Consider the following 16,759-nt stretch of genomic DNA (forward strand, 5'->3'; position numbering starts at 1 on the left):
CATTCAACAAGTATCCGATATGGTGTAGTGGCTAACATCGCCGTCTCTCACACGGCAGCCGGGGGTTCGATTCCCCCTATCGGAGCTCAAATTCTCTTTTTGTTTTCATTCCTCCTTCATCCATTGCACAATGTTTTTATGTGTTATACATAAGAGGTCTTTTTTGTATTTTTAACCTCAAGTAGCTGTTATTTGCTGTTGAACATAACCTACTATTCAAATACTAGTCGTACATGCACCAAGCCTTGGAATCAACAGATTTACCTCATCATCTGCATTTACTCTGGATGTAACTCGGTAATACCAGCCTCGCATCGCAGATATGTATCCACTGGATCATCACGATACTGTCCACTCAAACAAGCTTCTCGGCCTGATAATACAATAATTTGAGCCTTCGTGTGGTTGGTAGTAGACTACTACTACTACTACTACTACTACTACTACTACTACTACTACTACTACTACTACTACTACTACTACTACTAATACTACTATAATACAATCCACCGGTACTTTCACTTCTGTATTCTGGATATTTTTGTGTTGGTTGATTGTTGCCTAGTCTCTTTACATATCTAATCTAACATTCGGCACATCCTACTGTGCTAGCAGTCTACGCAATGGACATACCCCGTCTAGATAACTCCGGAAATATATGTACTTCGCTGATGCCTGGGGGCGGAGTGGAGTATAGAATTCTGGGCTGGTCTGGACTAGACTGTGCTCCGTCGCGCATCAGGGTCGTGTGTATGTCCCTTCTTGAATGTAGGTAGTCTGCCTAGTAGGTATGATTTCAGTTCGGGGTCTTTGGGGGGGGGACCTTTATCTTGGCGAGGTGGTTAGTTGACTTGGAAGCCTGGAGTTAAATAAATGTTTAGGCATCGGGGTTTCTGAGTGAGAGGATTTAGGGTATCTTGACTGGGACATAGTGTTGTAGTAGTTCGGTTGTGGCTTTTGAGGCATGGCGTATGTGGGTGCCTGGTTGTGTACTAGATCCCCCCCGGGGAAAGGGTTACTTGCTGTGATAGTAGCGGGGGTAGTAGGGGCTAGATTGGTATGTACTCTGTAAACTAGGTGTACTGCAGGCGTCGAGGGTAGTGAGGCTGCGATTGTATCTGTGCTTTGAGTGGATTCGGTGATTGTGTTTTGGATGTGGGGTTTAAATAGGTAGTACGTAGTAGACAGGTGAGGTGGTGGTCCTCTGCTTTATAGGAGTGGATGAATATGGCCGAGGCAAGTTCAAGTGCCTAGATACTGCTGACAGGTTGCCAGAGCTTATATTGCTTGATTCGCTTGGTAATGTTGGTGATTGGTTCCAATGGTGTTGTGCTGTTCTGCAATATGTTTCCCCGGTATATATACTTGGGTTGAAGAGAGGCCGGAGGTACTGTAGGCTACGACACATCCGAAACTCTTACTACATATGCACACCTACCATACACAGCATACAGAGCAAAGCATTGAATGAGAAACTGCATTCCCCTTTAGACCGAATCCAAAAAATTAAACAGGGATAATCGACAACATGGGCACTTGACAACCCACGCAGCCCTGGCAGCCTGGCGCCTGCACGGAGCGCACGGATAATTCGCCTAGCGCCGGAACCATCACCGTCGCCAATTCGACAGGAGGGGAAGAAAGGGTTCAAGGAGGGGGAAAGGGAGAGGGAGAGGGAGCATATGCAAAAGGGATCACACATCACGGCTAGTACTACTATTGTTATTCGTGCAATTGTCTCGCATTCGTAGGGTCTGCCTAACCAGCTTCAATGGAAAGGACTAGTTGTACTCAGGCTAGGTGTACCATGCAGCACGAATCAATCCCGTAAGTTTCAAGATGAACACGAAAATGAAAGCTTGGTTTTACTCTTCCCGAGTCGTAGACAAGTTAGTCTACTGTGTAGTAGTGCTAACCAGGCATCATCGACTTCTTAGACAAGACGTCATCGCCGGCGGCTGCCTGGGGACAGGACAGGCATGGTATAACCGGCCTGCATACGGCGGAGATGCGCGCGCGCCGCGGCTGATGTATGCAGACGCTGATTGGCATCCCCACTCGGAGCAGGTTGCAACGGTATCTACGACGCCCTAGGGCATGTACATACGTACGACATGTGAGATCTCGAGATGTGTTGAATTGTCCGTCTCCTAGTCAACTGAGGGTTGGCTTGGCAGGAGATGGTAGGCAGGTTGTGAAGTCGGAATTGTTGCCTAGTATTCTCCCTCCATTACTCCTTCTAGACCCCGATCTTGGAAATGCCAACTTCGGATGGAAAATGGAAATGGACACAAGTGATTTTTTTTTCCGCTTTGCAGGTAATTGGCTTTTAGGTTTCACATGGGCCGGTTGGTCCCGTGCATTACTAATTAGAATGAGGAATTCCAATAGTAGTCTTGGTCTAGTCTAGTTATCTTTTATGCTCCGCCCGGAATATACGACGCACCTCCCCGGAGATAATACAACCCCGACGACGAATATACCATCCCTGTTGCAGCGAGAATAATCTCCTTAAAATCTGACGGGACCGGATTCAATTTAATTCCCCTGTATTTGTGTGAATCCTTCCTAGGGCAATATTTCGCCAAGGGTCGTTTTAATTTAAAATCTCATTTGTGGTCAGATGAAGGCCGGAACGTCTCGGTGTCTTGATAGAGTTTGACCCAAGTGGAATTTCACGCCCTTCGAGCGACTTTGGCGAGGAGGGGGCTGCAGGGCGGGGAGGGAATTAGGGAAAGGATCCTCCGACCGGGTGAAAAACCCTGGTTGCAAACCGGCTCTCTGTCTTTTTGTCTAGTATCCCTTGGTGCGGCATCGTATTCCTGCGGCCCCCCAGTGAACCGGGACAAGGACACGGTAGCCAGGAGTTGAGGCTTAGATAGATAGATCCTACAGAGCACAAAGGGAGTGACAGTCGCACGGGATAAGAGAGTGATGGACACAAGGACAGGTCTCATTCGCAGACAGTTGAGACATTGAGGCTCAGGCTCAGCCCCAATGACACCCCCGGGCGCTGCACCAAATGCAGACCCCGACGGGCTGTGATGAAGGCCCAGAAATGCATGGTGCCTGCTGGTTGGCCAATGGGTCCGGTCGGCGGCACGGGTGCGAACCGGTTTCATCACCCACAGTAAGTCGCGCGGCCTCTTTTTCTTCCAAATTTATTTTTTTTCTTAGTCTCTTCCCTCCATATTAGTCTAGTGGTGGTGGAGTTCAATGAAGGAGTCGAAGCAGGGCCAGGAATCCAAGGTTGAGGGGTGCCTGCTGCTGCTGGGCCAGTGACCTGCAAGTGACATTTCCGTTGCGGGCTGAATGGAGGAAAGCCTACGTACCTGCCTGGTACTACACAGTAGAATACAGGATAATTGAGACTTGCTGCTCCAGGCACGGGAATGCCTGGGGCTCCTGCAAACCCCACTTATTGGATCTGGCAGCCAATCGTGGGCTTTACTGTCCCTATGACTCACACCTGCTGACCGCGTAAGATTGACTATCCCCAATCAGGCTAGGGCACCAGGCGGGGGTCCGGTCAATGGTGATTGGCGGAGAGATCCGGGCAAGACCGCACACACAAACAGTTAAGAAGTGCCTGGCTTCCCGTCGCTGCCTGGCGCTTCTTTTCTCCCTCCTTTTTCTTTCTCTCCCACTTCATCTTTTCTTCCACTCCACACATCTCTCTATTCATTTTGATCACAACTCTTCACCATACAGCATCATACTTATACCGCTTCTGATACTCCGTGCTTTCAAAATGGCCTGCTAAACGCCTCCCCCGCACCAGCTACGTCTTTCTCGTACGAGACAGACACCATAGATCCTCTTCGGACCTCGTCTTTTTCTAATCTCTCCTCTTCCACCCCCTCAGAGTCTCCTGTCCCAGGACCTCTGAACTTTAGCATCGCTTTGCGTAGCTCAAGTTCTCCGAACAACGCTTTCCCGTTCGACATCTCGTCGTTCACCACGGATACCCAACAGCAATCATGGCTTCCCACGCCCCCGCCTCAGCAGCCATCGGCTCCAGTGAATTCGATTCTCAGCGACAACAACAACAATCCCAGTCCCCTTCCGCAGGACTTTGTGCTCTTTCCCGCTCCGTGTCCCCCGCCGCAACCCAGGGACTCGCGTGCTCAAGCACCGATCAATTCTACCCCTAGATTATCCGCATATCAACCTTCTCTGGTCCAACCAGGGTATCCTGTTAGACGACACTCTTCAGTTTTGCATCAGCAGCTCCCAGGCTCGCCTGCGCAGGTTCCTCTTTCGGCCAGATTAGCCGCTCAATCTTCCGGATATTCCTCGTCTCCGTCTTCTTGGTCTCACCCCGCTCTGCGAAAGCATTTCGCGCGTCGGTTCGCAACACCTGCCGCTTCGAATTCTACTCCTGCAGTGAACAACACTGCCTACTCTAACCGCCCACCCGTCCCTCTGTTCAACGACAAGACGGTCAACTATTCCGCCTTTCCGAATCAGCACAACCAACACCTAAAGAGAAAATACGCTTCATATCTACACCATCGCCGCATCATGTCTACCCCCAACATCGCTCAAGGTAAGCCCGTCACTTGGGCAGTGCACGCTTATGTATACGGTGCTAAGACAGTTCTAGATTTCCCTGAGCTTTTTGATCTTCAGTCCAACCGCTTTGGGGACGATCTCAGCTCCCCAGAGTCCAACATGCTTTCGCCCCAGATCAACACTTCGTTCTTCAGCCCGATGGGAGAGGTTGCCCCTCCGGGCACCGTCTCGCCGAAGGATCTGTTCTTCGACGCTTCGGCTCCCCCATCGACGACTTTCACTGATCTCAGCACTCCCCCGCTGGATACGCCTGGCTTCTTCAGTCAGAACACATCTCCCATGATCAACACTGAGATGGATCTGAACGCCGTGCCTGAGGAGTGGGAGTCTCTGTTCCCTCAGGATGGGTTTTCTCTGGACCTGGATTCGGCTGCCCTTGAGCTTGCTGCTTCGCTTCAACAGCCCAAGGCGACCGGACCCCCTCCGACTCCAGTGATCCGTGACAGCGCCTCGCCCGCGCCGTCTGCCTCCCCTGCCCCATCCCGTCAGGGTACCAAGCACTCCACAGTGGCCGGCGTCAATGCGCGCCAACGGAAGCCGTTGCCTCCCATCAAGTTTGACTCTGCCGACCCCGCCGCCATGAAGAGGGCCCGCAATACCGAGGCTGCTCGCAAATCTCGTGCTCGCAAGCTCGAGCGTCAAGGCGAGATGGAGCGCCGTATTGAGGAGCTCGAGCGGATGCTTGAAGAGTCCAAGCAACGCGAGGAGTACTGGCGAAGCATGGCCAAGACTGGCACCAACTGATCTAAAAAGTTTCTTGGGTTTTCATTCTTTGGGTTATGGCATGGGGTTTTGGTTTTGGTATCTGTATTGTGCTCATTGTGCTATTCTTATCCCTAGTGGGCTCTGTGGGCGGGGGCGTCGAGCCTCCTGTCACCACCTGTCGGAAGCATCATTCAGTCTCTGAGTGATGCTTCCGACAGATGAAAAGTTTCCTTTTGTTCTTGCGCCATTTACTATGGAGCTTACACAGTGTACTTTTCGGTAGATCTGCATCTCTGCATCTGCTGCTGTGATTTACTCATCCCCAGTCATGTACTGCGGGTCTGTTTTATGGTTCTTCTGCCTTTTCTGTTTCTATGGCCGGTTCTGATGTCTCCCACCTATCGGGATTGACTCGTGGCCACTAATCTCTTTATTTCATCTCGTGTACTTGACTGATTCGAGTGCCTTTTATGTTATTATCGTTGCGCTTATGTACCAGACTGTGAACTATGGTATTCTCCAATTCAAGTATCTTATATGCGCATTATGACTTCTTTGTGGCCGTGTTTCCTCCGCTAAAGCTCTTGGCCAATAAATTCGTAGAATCCCTTTAGAGCTTCCTCATTCAAGTATATGTACCAAGACTAAATAGTCTTCACTATCGTACAAATAAAAACACCACTGTTATAGCTAACATCACTCGTAACTCATCTACATTTCTGTTTCATGTATGTGCACGTGCATATAAGTGTGTGCAATGGACTCAGCTCAGACTTGCCTTTTTATCTACTTCATAGACAAACTACCTCTTGCTTGCCCGATCCATCCATACCCTCGCGCCCAACCAACAAACAGAACCGACATCCAGTATACCAACACACTCATGAAAATGCTTTCGCAGAAAGCGCCATCTAACCGTGTGGGAAGTACCAGTCCTGGTTCCATCAGTGCTTGAGAACCCGCTCCGTTTCACGGTGCAGGGAGTCCCATAGATGATGGGCAGGCGGTTGCATTCCCACGGGTGATAAAACAGGTGTGGCGATGAGTGTGTTGTGGGGGTCACTGGAGCCGTGTCTGCTTGAGGATCGAAACGAGAGAGTGCTGGATGGGGAGCATAGATCGAAGAGGCGGTCTCAGAAGTATCTGATCCAGAGTTGTCATCATTGCTGGTCTGTGTTGATGTGATTGGGGGGTGGAGGCATGTTATGGTACGTCAAAGACGTGTTGGAGGTATTTGAAGGGGAGGGTATTGGTGGAGAAAAAGAAAAAAAAAAAGGAAATCTATTCAGGTAAGAGCATCAGTCCCCTTTACTTTGCTCTTCTCCATTTTGGCTGTCCTGGACCCAAATTGAATTGCTCGCTTCTTCTCGCGGGCAACGTTTGTCATGCCGAGTCTCAGTGCGACCAGACGGAGGGCCTTTTTCTCCGAATCAAGCCCTGCCTCTGGTGAATCCGCTGGTGGAGAAGGGGTGCCGAAGCCGCATTTCTCCCAGACTGGGAGCTGCACCACCCAGGAGACAAACTCTTCGTCTAGGAACGGAAACCGCGCTTCGCGACCCCAGTGTGCAATGACTCGATTGTCACGGCCCAGGTTTCGCTTTCCAAGGCGGCTGACGTCGAGGTTGATCTCGTCGATGAGGCCCGCGAACCCATCCCGAGAGAATGCTGCTCCATGTCTCGAGTATCCTGCGAATAGCTCATCCGCGCCAAGGCCAGACAGCAGCACTCGTGCCGAAGTGGCATATTGCATGGGCTGAGCATCGATCTGTCGACTGTCGAATGCGAGCCCTTGACCACGCGAAGCAAAATATAATGCGCAGGCTATGGATAGATCCATTTCCGTATTGTGGGGTCTCATCAGACGCTTGACAGTCTCGCGGTGCGCAAGGGTTTCCTGGTACGGTACATCTACCGCCACAAACCGCCAGTTGCGATCGGGGCACACTCTTTGCAACTCTGCGAATGCTGCTCGGCCGGTAATACGGTCAGGGCAGTTTTCGTACACGGAGCCAGTGGCCTCTCCCTTGCCCTTTGCGGCGGCCGCAACGCGCGGATTTTCGAATGCCACGTTGAGCAAATCAATGACTTCCTCCTTTGGTAGGATCTCGTGGGAAAGCCTAGCGAGTAATGTGCAGTCGAGGCCACCAGAAAACAGTACGGCGACTTTCACATTGCTCCCTGATGAAGCAGTCGGAGGTTCTCGTACATTCTGAATTCGCAATGCTAAGGACTGACGTAATTTTTGCTCGAGTTCCTTGACAGCAGTAGTTTCAACGGTTAGTGAAGGAGCTTCTCCTTCGGGTATAGAATTATTCATTGGAGGGACGGGATTTCTCTACACAATTGTTAGCTAGGTAAGATCAGACGAGGAAGAGGTGCGTACAGGACGAAGAGGGAGATCGGATGCATTATGCTCCCAGTACAGAGTCTGTATGCAACTAGCATCAAACGAAGGCGTACCGGCACTCTTCGTTGCGATCGAGTTATCCTGGAATATAGCATGTTCTAAGTCAACCACATACACTCCGTCTGTCTCGACCTCACTAAAGTGGGTCGAAGATGTGCCATCGCAGAGACTGCACAGCTTGAAGACCCCCGACTCATCAACACCTTGGAGTAGAGAGCGTCTTCCAAGTGAGTCTCTGGTGAAGAATAGTTTTGAGTTGATCGCATCATAGAACACAAAAGCAAAGGGGCCCGAGATGCTACTGATAACATCCAGGACACCTTGGACAGCACTCGTACTCAAATCTGCTGACGAAGTGGCCTTCGATTGGTGGTTTACAGCCTGCAGTAACAACCTAAAGATCAGCTCCGCATCGTTGCCCTGGATAGGTTCACCTGATATCTTCCAGGCGTCTCCATTGTAGCATAACACGGACTGCGTAGTAGGATCCACTAATGGCTGGGGCACAAGACAGCCACCTCTCATCGACAAGACTGTGGAAACAAAGGTAAGCTGAACAGCAATGGGCTCTTCATTGCTTGACCGTGTATTGGTTATCTTTTGTTCAACGCTATGAACATGGTAATTATCAGGTCCTCTTTTCCGCAACAAGCAGCAAGTCTCCTCATTAGGAAGCACAGCTCCTGATGCGCTAAGAGAGAAGAAAATCCCACACATGGTAGCAAGCAAACCGCAAGCGAGACGCTGGCGGGGGTATAGTTGAGGTGAAAGAGAAAGGAAGAGGAAAGAGAAACACAAGAAGAGAGCCGGAAGTCGGGGGAACGATGATCCCCCGCCGCTGATTGCGGGCTGTCATCCTCGGCGCTGATGGAGCTTACTCCCCTATCTGGGGTCCCTTTTTGCTATATTTCCGCAATTTCTCCCCTGACACCTATTTTGATTGACTCTGGGGCCTCAAAGTCTGTTGCCAATATTAGCTGACCCGACATTCGTGGTCTATTACGTGGCAGCCCCGGGAACCACGTCTCCGCATATTCCCCTCATGATGATCCATGTTTCTACCTAACGAGGCTCTTTTGATTTCTAGTTTGACTTTGGCGTGCATGCAGGTTGCTTATGTCTGCGATAGAACCCTCGGAATCCCCGGCTCCTAGTGGTCATGGGGAGGCCCAGCTGGCCGTTCACAACGATTCTAGTTCGACTGAACAAGTGAGCTCGACTAACCTCGAGCCTGCCGCGGAGCAACAGGATGACCCCTCAGGAGTGCCGATGACCAGCCAAAAAGCGCAACAAGGCGACATGGAGGAAAGCGCTCAGGGCGAAGCGCAGGCCACCATCATGGAGTCCCCAAGCACGATGCCGACACCGTCCGCCACAGATCCCTCGAATCCTGTGTTGCCTCCCCGGGAATCGCTTCCGGAGCGGATGAAGGGGCTTTCTATCACCACGACGGCAAGACCGGAGCCTGCCACGTCGCCAAATGCAGAGATTCCTCCTACACCCCCAGCGAAAGATGAACTTTATGTGTCCTCAAACCCTCACTCCGCGATTACACACTCGCCCGCGATCGAATTGACTGATAAGGAATTGCCGGAGGTGCCTGAAAATGACCGGGATGGGAGGAAGAATACTGCTGGTGGTGACAATGACTCCCAGTCGGAAATCCAGAGCATTATGGATCAATTCCAAGACTCCACGCGCGGTGATGGGCAGGAACAGTTAATGTCTCCCCGCTTGGAATTAGCCGAGCAGTTCCTGGGTGGACAAAGTCACTTTCCCCCTCGGCAGTCAAGCCTAGATCACAGTAAATCGGCGGCTGACGATGCACGCATGCCCAAGTCTGCGACAGGGCTATCTTCCGTTTCGGCTGAGAAACAACCCGCGAAGGCTCCCAAGAGTTCTGCTGCCGACGAGGCCAAGTTAAGTCGGCGTTCGTCGACATCAACAATTCCTCCGCCACCCGAGCCTGAGCCAGATCAACCTTTTGATTTCCATCGCTTTTTAGAGCAACTGCGTCACCGTACTGCGGACCCGGTCGCCAAGTTCCTCCGCTCATTCCTCCATGAGTTCGGCAAGAGACAATGGATGGTCCATGAACAAGTCAAAATCATCAGCGATTTCCTGGTGTTCATCACAAACAAAATGGCTCAGTGTGAAGTATGGCGCGATGTGTCCGACAGCGAATTTGACAACGCCAAAGAAGGGATGGAGAAGCTCGTAATGAATAGACTATATTCCCAAACCTTTTCCCCGGCTATTCCGGGTCCGCCCACAATCCCGCGAAGTGCGAGTAGAAGCAAAAGGCGTGAGATGGAGAGGATGCATGGCCCATGGAGACGAGGGCAGCATCAGGAGGATATCGAGCGAGATGAAGTTCTCGCTCAGAAGATGCGGATTTACAGCTGGGTTAAAGAAGAGCATCTGGACATACCGCCAGTGAGCTCTCACGGTCGTCGTTTTCTGAATTTGGCTCAGCAGGGTATGTGATGGACCCTCTTTCCTTCGATCGACATTTATCTAACCGGTTACAGAATTGTTGAAAATCAACGGCTATCGGGCTCCTCGCGATAAAGTTATCTGCATACTGAACTGCTGCAAAGTTATCTTCGGTAAGTCTAGACTTAATGCAAGGGCGGAGGTGACATATATGCTAATGTTCCAAGGTTTACTGAGGAACTCTAAAAGATCTGACACGTCTGCCGATTCTTTTGTGCCGCTCTTGATCTACGTGGTGCTGCAGGCAAATCCCGAACATCTAGTATCGAACATACAATATATCCTGCGGTTCCGCAACCAGGATAAGCTTGGAGGGGAAGCTGGGTACTACTTATCATCACTGGTACGCTAACTCCTGTTATTGTCCACGACCCTAGTCTGACATCTATCCAGTCGGGAGCGATTCAATTCATCGAGACACTGGACCGAACGAGCCTAACAGTGAGCGACGAAGAATTTGAGCGAAGCGTTGAAGCCGCTGTATCGGCTATTGCCCAGCAGAACCGCGAGTCGGAGACCTTGGAGCGCCAAACCTCCGGCCGTTCCGCCGAAGGCTCTCAATCCGCGCCACGAAGCTCTGCTGACACGCAACGCACGGCCGTGCGCAAGGAGACATCGCAGTCTAGCGATGAAGATTCGGCCCCAGTAGCAGGGCTTCTGCGGACCATTCAGAAACCATTGTCGACCATTGGAAGGATTTTCTCTGATGAGCCAGACTCCCCTCAAGATCGGCCCGCGCAGTCTGCGGCATCGCCACGACTGACACCGAACGTGTACCAGCCACCTCGTAATAGCAGCGAAGGCCGGCGATCGGCGGAGAGGCCACGCAGTGCAGCCTCTCCGCAGGTTCCCAGGGCGGATGCTCAAGATGCCGCTGCGCGTCAGGCCAGTGCTGAGGATGCAGAGGCACGGAGAATCCATCGTGCAGAGCACAACAACGTCGTAGAGACGCTGTGTAATATGTTCCCTAACCTTGACCGCGATGTTATTGACGATGTGGTCAAGATCAAGGGGGGAAGGTAAGTTGTTCCTTGCTTCTACATAAGGAGAGATGTATGGAGTAGCTGACACTGGCAATGCAGGGTTGGATTGGCCGTGGACGCGTGTCTTGCTCTTAGTGCTGAGTGAGCGGAGTATGGTGGACGTTGGTCAAGGACAGGCATTTACATTGAGAGGATTGACTTTCGGGGTTATACTCCTTATTCATTTGTACCGTGACCGATCATGTACTTATTGCCTGGGCTAATTGCATATAATAATACTGCTAAATGGTAGCCATACCACGCAGAAATAAGTAGACCACCAAACAGGATTTCTACAGAGATCAGCCGCTCGCTAAGCGGCCCGGGGCATATTAGTGTGTCCTGAGCCACTCGGCATGACTGAATAAGTATACAACACCACCACCAGGAGAGTGAAAACTAGCAATCATCAAGGCACTCCCTTCTCAAGAAACAACTCATCGAACGCACAAGCCTCCAACTCATCCTTGTATTCCTCCACCAGATCCCAAAACTTCGCATCAGAAGGGGTTAATAACTTGAAGCCATGAAGGCCTGTCCTGCACCAAAGGAGATTATACTCATTGTAACATCCGTCGTAAGAGAAATCCCCGTAAGCTAAGGCCTGCAGATGCAAGTATCCTTCGCGCCCAAAAGCCCATTCGGCGTAGGAAGGCAGAACATCATGGGCTACAGAACTTTCTGGTTTATGTTCGTGTAACCAGTGCCCATTTGCTCTGATATGAAGTAATTTGATAGTGGGGCTGAGACTGTGGTCGCCCTGTTCCAGAGGAATTATAGGTCAGCATTTGACGGCAATCCATGTCAATATTATAGAAATTGAAAGGGGGAAGGGGGCAGATAGGGTGGCGGATACCGCAAATGAACACACATCCTCGATGCATGTCGAGACTCCGAGAAATTCCAACCCTGGATCGTGGGATATGCTGGGTCGGAATTCAAGCGACCCAAACAGATCTCCGTCTCCGTAGTGGCCGTATTCTGCACTCACGAGCGAGTGCGTGACGAGGCGCTTCAGTGTGGGCTTGTGATGCAACATGCTTTGACATATATCATCCCAGGAGACCTCTGGGAGCATAAGATAGAGATCTGTCAAGCCGGAAAAGGCCTCGAGGAAGGTTTTCACGGTGTCGTTGAGATTATCCTGTGACTCATCGGTTATTTGGTTCAGCTTTTCCGGGTTGAATGTCAACTCGAGCAGTTTCAGCCTTAGAGATATGCGTGAGCGAACGATTTGCCGAAGAAAACTAAATGTCCCGGGGCAGTTGATGAGTTGCATTGCTTGGAGTCGCTCTACGTTAAGAGCACCGACCAATTGGACCTCCATGCGGCTGAAAGATACTTGGGAGAGAGTCAAGCGTTCAAGGGCTGTGAGAAGGGGCCATGGTCTTTCTTCACATGAAAGACCAAGCACGCATTGCACAAAGAAGTTCTGTGGCATCCATATATCTGTGATGGGCAATTTTCGAAACCCTTCTTCCCAGGCCAGTCTAGCGCTATCCCAGCCGACAAGATCGAGGTTCAGTGCCTTCAATTGAGCTCCACGTGCAGCGATAAACTGTCTAACCGAATCGAAATCAACAAAGCGCTTAAGACCTCTCCAGGATAGGGATTGGAGCTTAGAAAGCTGAGCAAGATTTATGACGCATGACGCTTGTTGGATTTCGGCTACAGCACAGTCGCTATCAGTGAGGAGAGAGATAGTAGTGATGTTCTTTTGGGTCTCTAAGAACCTGTGGATGAGGGGAACCACTTCGTCGGAAAGACACGCTTTTAAATCCCACCTATAGCATGTTAGTGTTGACTCGGCGTAGTGCATCAGAAATCAGTATCTGTACTGGAAGCTCTGAAGTTGGCCCTGAGGGATTCCCGATGCCATGCCCTGCATGTTGTGTGTCAAGATCGGAGTGCAGTCAAATGTAGTGGTCTGGTGCAGTATCGATTCTGGCATAGAGTCATCAGAATCATCCGGAGGAGTTTTTAGCCTGCGAATCAGGAAATCATGCAAAGAACAGTATTGATAACTTTCTATCTCATGACATGCACTCCACAGCCTGAAGTGCTTTGTATGCACTAAAAGCGAGTGATCTAACCTCGTGATTGCGTCGTTCAAGAACTGAGCTGATGGGTGCGTTGCTCTTATAATGAGTGATTCATATAGACGTTCAATCAACTTTACATAGATGTTTTTGGAGACTTCACAGAGGATTTTGAGATCTTTGCGAGTCACCTGGGATGGCGAGTTAGTCTGTTTCAAAACGCTTCTGGAGAGGGACAGAGGACTGCTTACATGATCGGACACCATGCGCAGTAGTTCGGGGGGTAGCCTGTCTAGCATCGTGATATCGATAGTCACGCGAAATAGTAGTTGTAGATGAATACTGTTTTCATGTTAGAGGCGAATCTTGAGGCGGGGCCCCACTGGCATGATATACCGGGGGTTCCAGTCACACAATATAGTATGTGGCGGGGTGCACGTGTCCTAGTGGCTACTAGTATATATATGAACACCTTTCATGTTGCCTGGACCTATGAATAGCTTTTGTCGACTTCGTACGATCTAGTCTAAGGACTATGTTGTTGTCGCGATAAGATATTGGGGCGGAGGTGGGGTGCAGTTGCCGTAGATCGTACAGGCAAAAGTCTATTAAATGACTTTGGGAAGGAGGCATTCCATGTGAACTTGATGGAAAGAAGAGGAGACTGATCGAAGTTGGCGGTAATATCTGTGCATATATAGGCTGATTCATCATGAGCTGAATAGTTAAGTCCCAGCTCTGGAAGGGGAAGGCGAGTGTCGTTCTGTTTGGATAGGGCAAAGCCTCATTTGCATGAAGCGGTAGCATCATAGTGTCCGATATGTCAAGATCCATCCTAGTGCGCTGTAAGTAGTAAACCCTCCGGATAATAACTGCTAGACTATCCGGTAAACGACTAGAATTTTGAGCTGATAGCTCAGAAAGTACATACATCCCTTATAATATTACGGGCGAATGTGAGGTCAGATCCCCACGCGATGGTGTCATTCTCCCGCTATATTATGCTGTAAATTGTACCAGTGGTAGTGTAGTCAATAATCATATTACTTGGTAGAGGATGGTAGAGGGTCATCCCAGATTATTGACAGCAAAGCTTTACAGCCAAGGGATCAGCATCACCCGGAACGGGCCGAGCAATCGTGTCCATCCCAGAGATGTATCATCATCATTTTCAACATTCTTGAGACTGACAACACCAGCGCACCGACGGAGAATGCAATGTGAGCGGGGTAGGCAAGACCGTCGTCTAAGGCGTATTGTCACATTGGCCGCGCACAGAGGACAGAGTATCATGACTAGTACCTAGTAGTACTGAGATAGCAAAGTAGGACAAAAAGCTTGCAGCCGGCTAAATAAGCGGATGAGATGGTGATGTACGGCGCAGGATTCGGACTCCGTATATGACCGACTCAGCCACTATCTTAGATGTTGAAATAGCCCCACAATGGGGACGTATACATGGTAATGAGGCAACCAAGCAACCAGAGATAGTCAGAGCAAATAATGGTAGCTCCGTAAGCGATTCAATCGAAGATATAATGTAAGATTTCATTGAATGACAATAATATAACACTAGTAGTACTAGCCTTCAGCATACTCTGTACAATAAGTTGATACTGTCTCGGTGCTTATTCCATTCTGATACCCTTGGACATCCCCTCCTAGAAAAACGCATGAATTGGACACTGGTCGAGACATGTTTAGCGCCCTCGGGGCATGTATAGTGGTATATTCGCTATCAATTGATCCCTGCAAAGCCTTTGCGTACCTTATCGGGCCAATGAGGATCGATGTTCCTATATTCCTTTTAAATTACGCTCGAAGATGTCGAAATAGGCAGGCAGCACGATTATGTTCGTACATAACCGTTCTTTGCTAAAGGAGGGGTTAGGGGAAATAAAAATAAAGTTGGAAGTGCGATAAAAACGTAGAAAGGTACTTGACATTCGGATGTGCTTATCCCCAAGGTAGGCTACACTACAAATCCCCAGCCATACTTCTCCTTCAGCTTCCAGCGCCTCACTTGATCCTAACAAATTGTTTCTTGAAATACTCCGCTTTGCTGTCTAGTATGTGGCCTTTCCCCCTGATAAAATGCTGGATTATAAAAGATCAAGCGAATGGAATAAGAAAAACACATAGTAACAACTTTGGAAGCCAGTAAATATTTCAATGCATGATCATGATGCTCCTTCGCAAAGCAAACCGGAGCGAGGTGAATATATAGCTTTGAACGAAGACGAATCTACCGAAGGCCTTGAATCTCCGGTGCCTAAACGCCGGAGGATATTTTCCCTTTCATTTTTCACAAAGCCTTTCGTATATGCACCGTTGGCAATTGCCCTTGCAGGAGCAGTTGCATTCTTTTGGATGACCCATACCAGAAATCACTATACATACACCGATTGCGGAGTGACTCCCGACGAAGCGCGAGCACGAGGTTGTTTATTCGAACCAATGCAACGCGCATGGATTCCTCCAGAGTGCTATTTTCCGGAGGCAACGGAAGACTACGACACATTTCGGGACAGACAGTGGTACCTGGACCCCCAGAGGACAATTGATGCTGATGTAGAGAAGTTGGAGGCTGGGGAAGTGCCCGTAGCCTATACGCGCTACTGGCATGACGAGCATTGTACCTATCTTTTCCGAAAGCTCGCCCTCGCAGTCGATATGGGGAAGAACATGATCAATTCAAAGGCTTTGGATATTGAGCATTCGAATCATTGCGCACTGGCCATAGCCAAGAGACTGGCTAGCTCGTACAATGTCTCTTTTGTGGAAGCTGACCGATCCTTGACGGAAAGCCATTTGGGGTTCGAGCGGTGCGTACCACTCAAGGTGAGTTTTTTTAATGCGGTTCTGAACCCCTTCATGATATGTGTTAACCTTTCTTCCCGCTTCAGACTGTCGTTGGTCCGGATAAGGCTGTTCCAGTCTACCCCAAAGGCTCAGGAAGGAATTAAGTCCTGTCACTATCATGGTTAAGTTGGGTTCGCAAAGCAACGAGGACCTTTGGTGGCGACTGAAATCAATGCTGGCTACTGACTACTTTCACAATTCAAATACTCTTTAATGTTGTTTGTTTGCAATGGAAATCCTTTTCATTCATTCGCACTTTGTCCCATATCCTGGCTCTTGGTATTGCATCGTTCCTGATATCTATACCTGATGTTTTTGTCCTAGTGCACCGATTAGAGTTCGTTGAGGACGACGGCCTTTCCATACATGCGGAGTATACAGAGGAAATAACTCAACCATATTTCTAGCCATGTCAGTCCTCCTGTGTGGTCCTCAAAGCGAAGTGTATGAGCATGCAAGGAGGCATCCAATAGTATCCACGTGACATACCCAATCGAGTCGTACCGCCCAACCTCGCTTACCGCTAGCGCCATCCGTAGTTCCCCACCCAATCCTATATAAGTAACGTCCCCCCGTCTCCCTTTTAGACTTTTTTCTTCTTTCTTTTCTTCATACTTACCTTGTTTGGGTGACTGCGATCAAGAAGGCGGTTC

The 16,759-nt window shown here is 49.8% G+C and overlaps 6 protein-coding genes and 1 non-coding gene across 7 annotated transcripts; 5 read left to right on the top strand and 2 right to left on the bottom strand.

Annotated features, from left to right (window-relative positions):
• The first annotated feature begins 13 nt into the window (after window positions 1-13).
• Window positions 14-85, top strand: BO88DRAFT_t1. Its single transcript has one exon. It is a non-coding gene; the product is annotated as a tRNA-Glu (tRNA).
• Window positions 86-1,867: 1,782 nt separating this feature from the next.
• Window positions 1,868-2,543, top strand: BO88DRAFT_4858 (uncharacterized protein). Its single transcript, XM_025712375.1, has one exon. The coding sequence runs from the start codon at window positions 2,033-2,035 to the stop codon at window positions 2,408-2,410; it is 378 nt and encodes a 125-aa protein (XP_025567985.1). The 5' UTR covers window positions 1,868-2,032; the 3' UTR covers window positions 2,411-2,543.
• A 1,636-nt stretch (window positions 2,544-4,179) lies between these two features.
• Window positions 4,180-5,678, top strand: cpcA (amino acid starvation-responsive transcription factor GCN4). Its single transcript, XM_025712496.1, has 2 exons — window positions 4,180-4,549; window positions 4,607-5,678. The coding sequence occupies exons 1-2, from the start codon at window positions 4,525-4,527 to the stop codon at window positions 5,317-5,319; spliced, it is 738 nt and encodes a 245-aa protein (XP_025567986.1). The 5' UTR covers window positions 4,180-4,524; the 3' UTR covers window positions 5,320-5,678.
• Window positions 5,679-6,565: 887 nt separating this feature from the next.
• BO88DRAFT_377160 (asparagine synthetase domain-containing protein) lies at window positions 6,566-8,404 on the bottom strand (the record flags this gene model as incomplete). Its single annotated transcript, XM_025704392.1, has 2 exons — window positions 6,566-7,615; window positions 7,664-8,404. 2 exons carry the CDS (start codon window positions 8,402-8,404, stop codon window positions 6,566-6,568), a joined length of 1,791 nt encoding a protein of 596 aa, XP_025567987.1.
• Window positions 8,405-8,582: 178 nt separating this feature from the next.
• On the top strand, window positions 8,583-11,471 carry BO88DRAFT_439727 (guanine nucleotide exchange factor VPS9). The gene is made up of 5 exons (XM_025709727.1): window positions 8,583-10,166; window positions 10,219-10,296; window positions 10,351-10,526; window positions 10,577-11,202; window positions 11,266-11,471. Exons 1-5 carry the CDS (start codon window positions 8,804-8,806, stop codon window positions 11,309-11,311), a joined length of 2,289 nt encoding a protein of 762 aa, XP_025567988.1. The 5' UTR covers window positions 8,583-8,803; the 3' UTR covers window positions 11,312-11,471.
• On the bottom strand, window positions 11,411-13,156 carry BO88DRAFT_459420 (uncharacterized protein; the record flags this gene model as incomplete). The annotated part of the gene is made up of 3 exons (XM_025711086.1): window positions 11,411-11,965; window positions 12,062-12,989; window positions 13,044-13,156. 3 exons carry the CDS (start codon window positions 13,154-13,156, stop codon window positions 11,615-11,617), a joined length of 1,392 nt encoding a protein of 463 aa, XP_025567989.1. The 3' UTR covers window positions 11,411-11,614.
• Window positions 13,157-15,260: 2,104 nt separating this feature from the next.
• Window positions 15,261-16,265, top strand: BO88DRAFT_459434 (uncharacterized protein). Its single transcript, XM_025711087.1, has 2 exons — window positions 15,261-16,085; window positions 16,151-16,265. The coding sequence occupies exons 1-2, from the start codon at window positions 15,417-15,419 to the stop codon at window positions 16,208-16,210; spliced, it is 729 nt and encodes a 242-aa protein (XP_025567990.1). The 5' UTR covers window positions 15,261-15,416; the 3' UTR covers window positions 16,211-16,265.
• The last annotated feature ends 494 nt before the right edge of the window (window positions 16,266-16,759 follow it).

This window comes from Aspergillus vadensis, assembly GCF_003184925.1.
Source record: "Aspergillus vadensis CBS 113365 unplaced genomic scaffold BO88scaffold_1, whole genome shotgun sequence".
Taxonomy (NCBI): Eukaryota; Fungi; Ascomycota; class Eurotiomycetes; order Eurotiales; family Aspergillaceae; genus Aspergillus; species Aspergillus vadensis.

Coding starts and splice junctions, on each gene's coding strand:
- BO88DRAFT_4858 (XM_025712375.1), top strand. CDS start 2,033: ATGCAGACGCTGATTGGCATCCCCACTCGGAGCAGGTTGCAACGGTAT.
- cpcA (XM_025712496.1), top strand. CDS start 4,525: ATGTCTACCCCCAACATCGCTCAAG. Junction 4,550..4,606: donor TACCCCCAACATCGCTCAAG/GTAAGCCCGTCA, acceptor AGACAGTTCTAG/ATTTCCCTGAGCTTTTTGAT.
- BO88DRAFT_439727 (XM_025709727.1), top strand. CDS start 8,804: ATGTCTGCGATAGAACCCTCGGAATCCCCGGCTCCTAGTGGTCATGGG. Junction 10,167..10,218: donor TCTGAATTTGGCTCAGCAGG/GTATGTGATGGA, acceptor AACCGGTTACAG/AATTGTTGAAAATCAACGGC. Junction 11,203..11,265: donor GTCAAGATCAAGGGGGGAAG/GTAAGTTGTTCC, acceptor CTGGCAATGCAG/GGTTGGATTGGCCGTGGACG.
- BO88DRAFT_459434 (XM_025711087.1), top strand. CDS start 15,417: ATGCATGATCATGATGCTCCTTCGCAAAGCAAACCGGAGCGAGGTGAA. Junction 16,086..16,150: donor AGCGGTGCGTACCACTCAAG/GTGAGTTTTTTT, acceptor TTCCCGCTTCAG/ACTGTCGTTGGTCCGGATAA.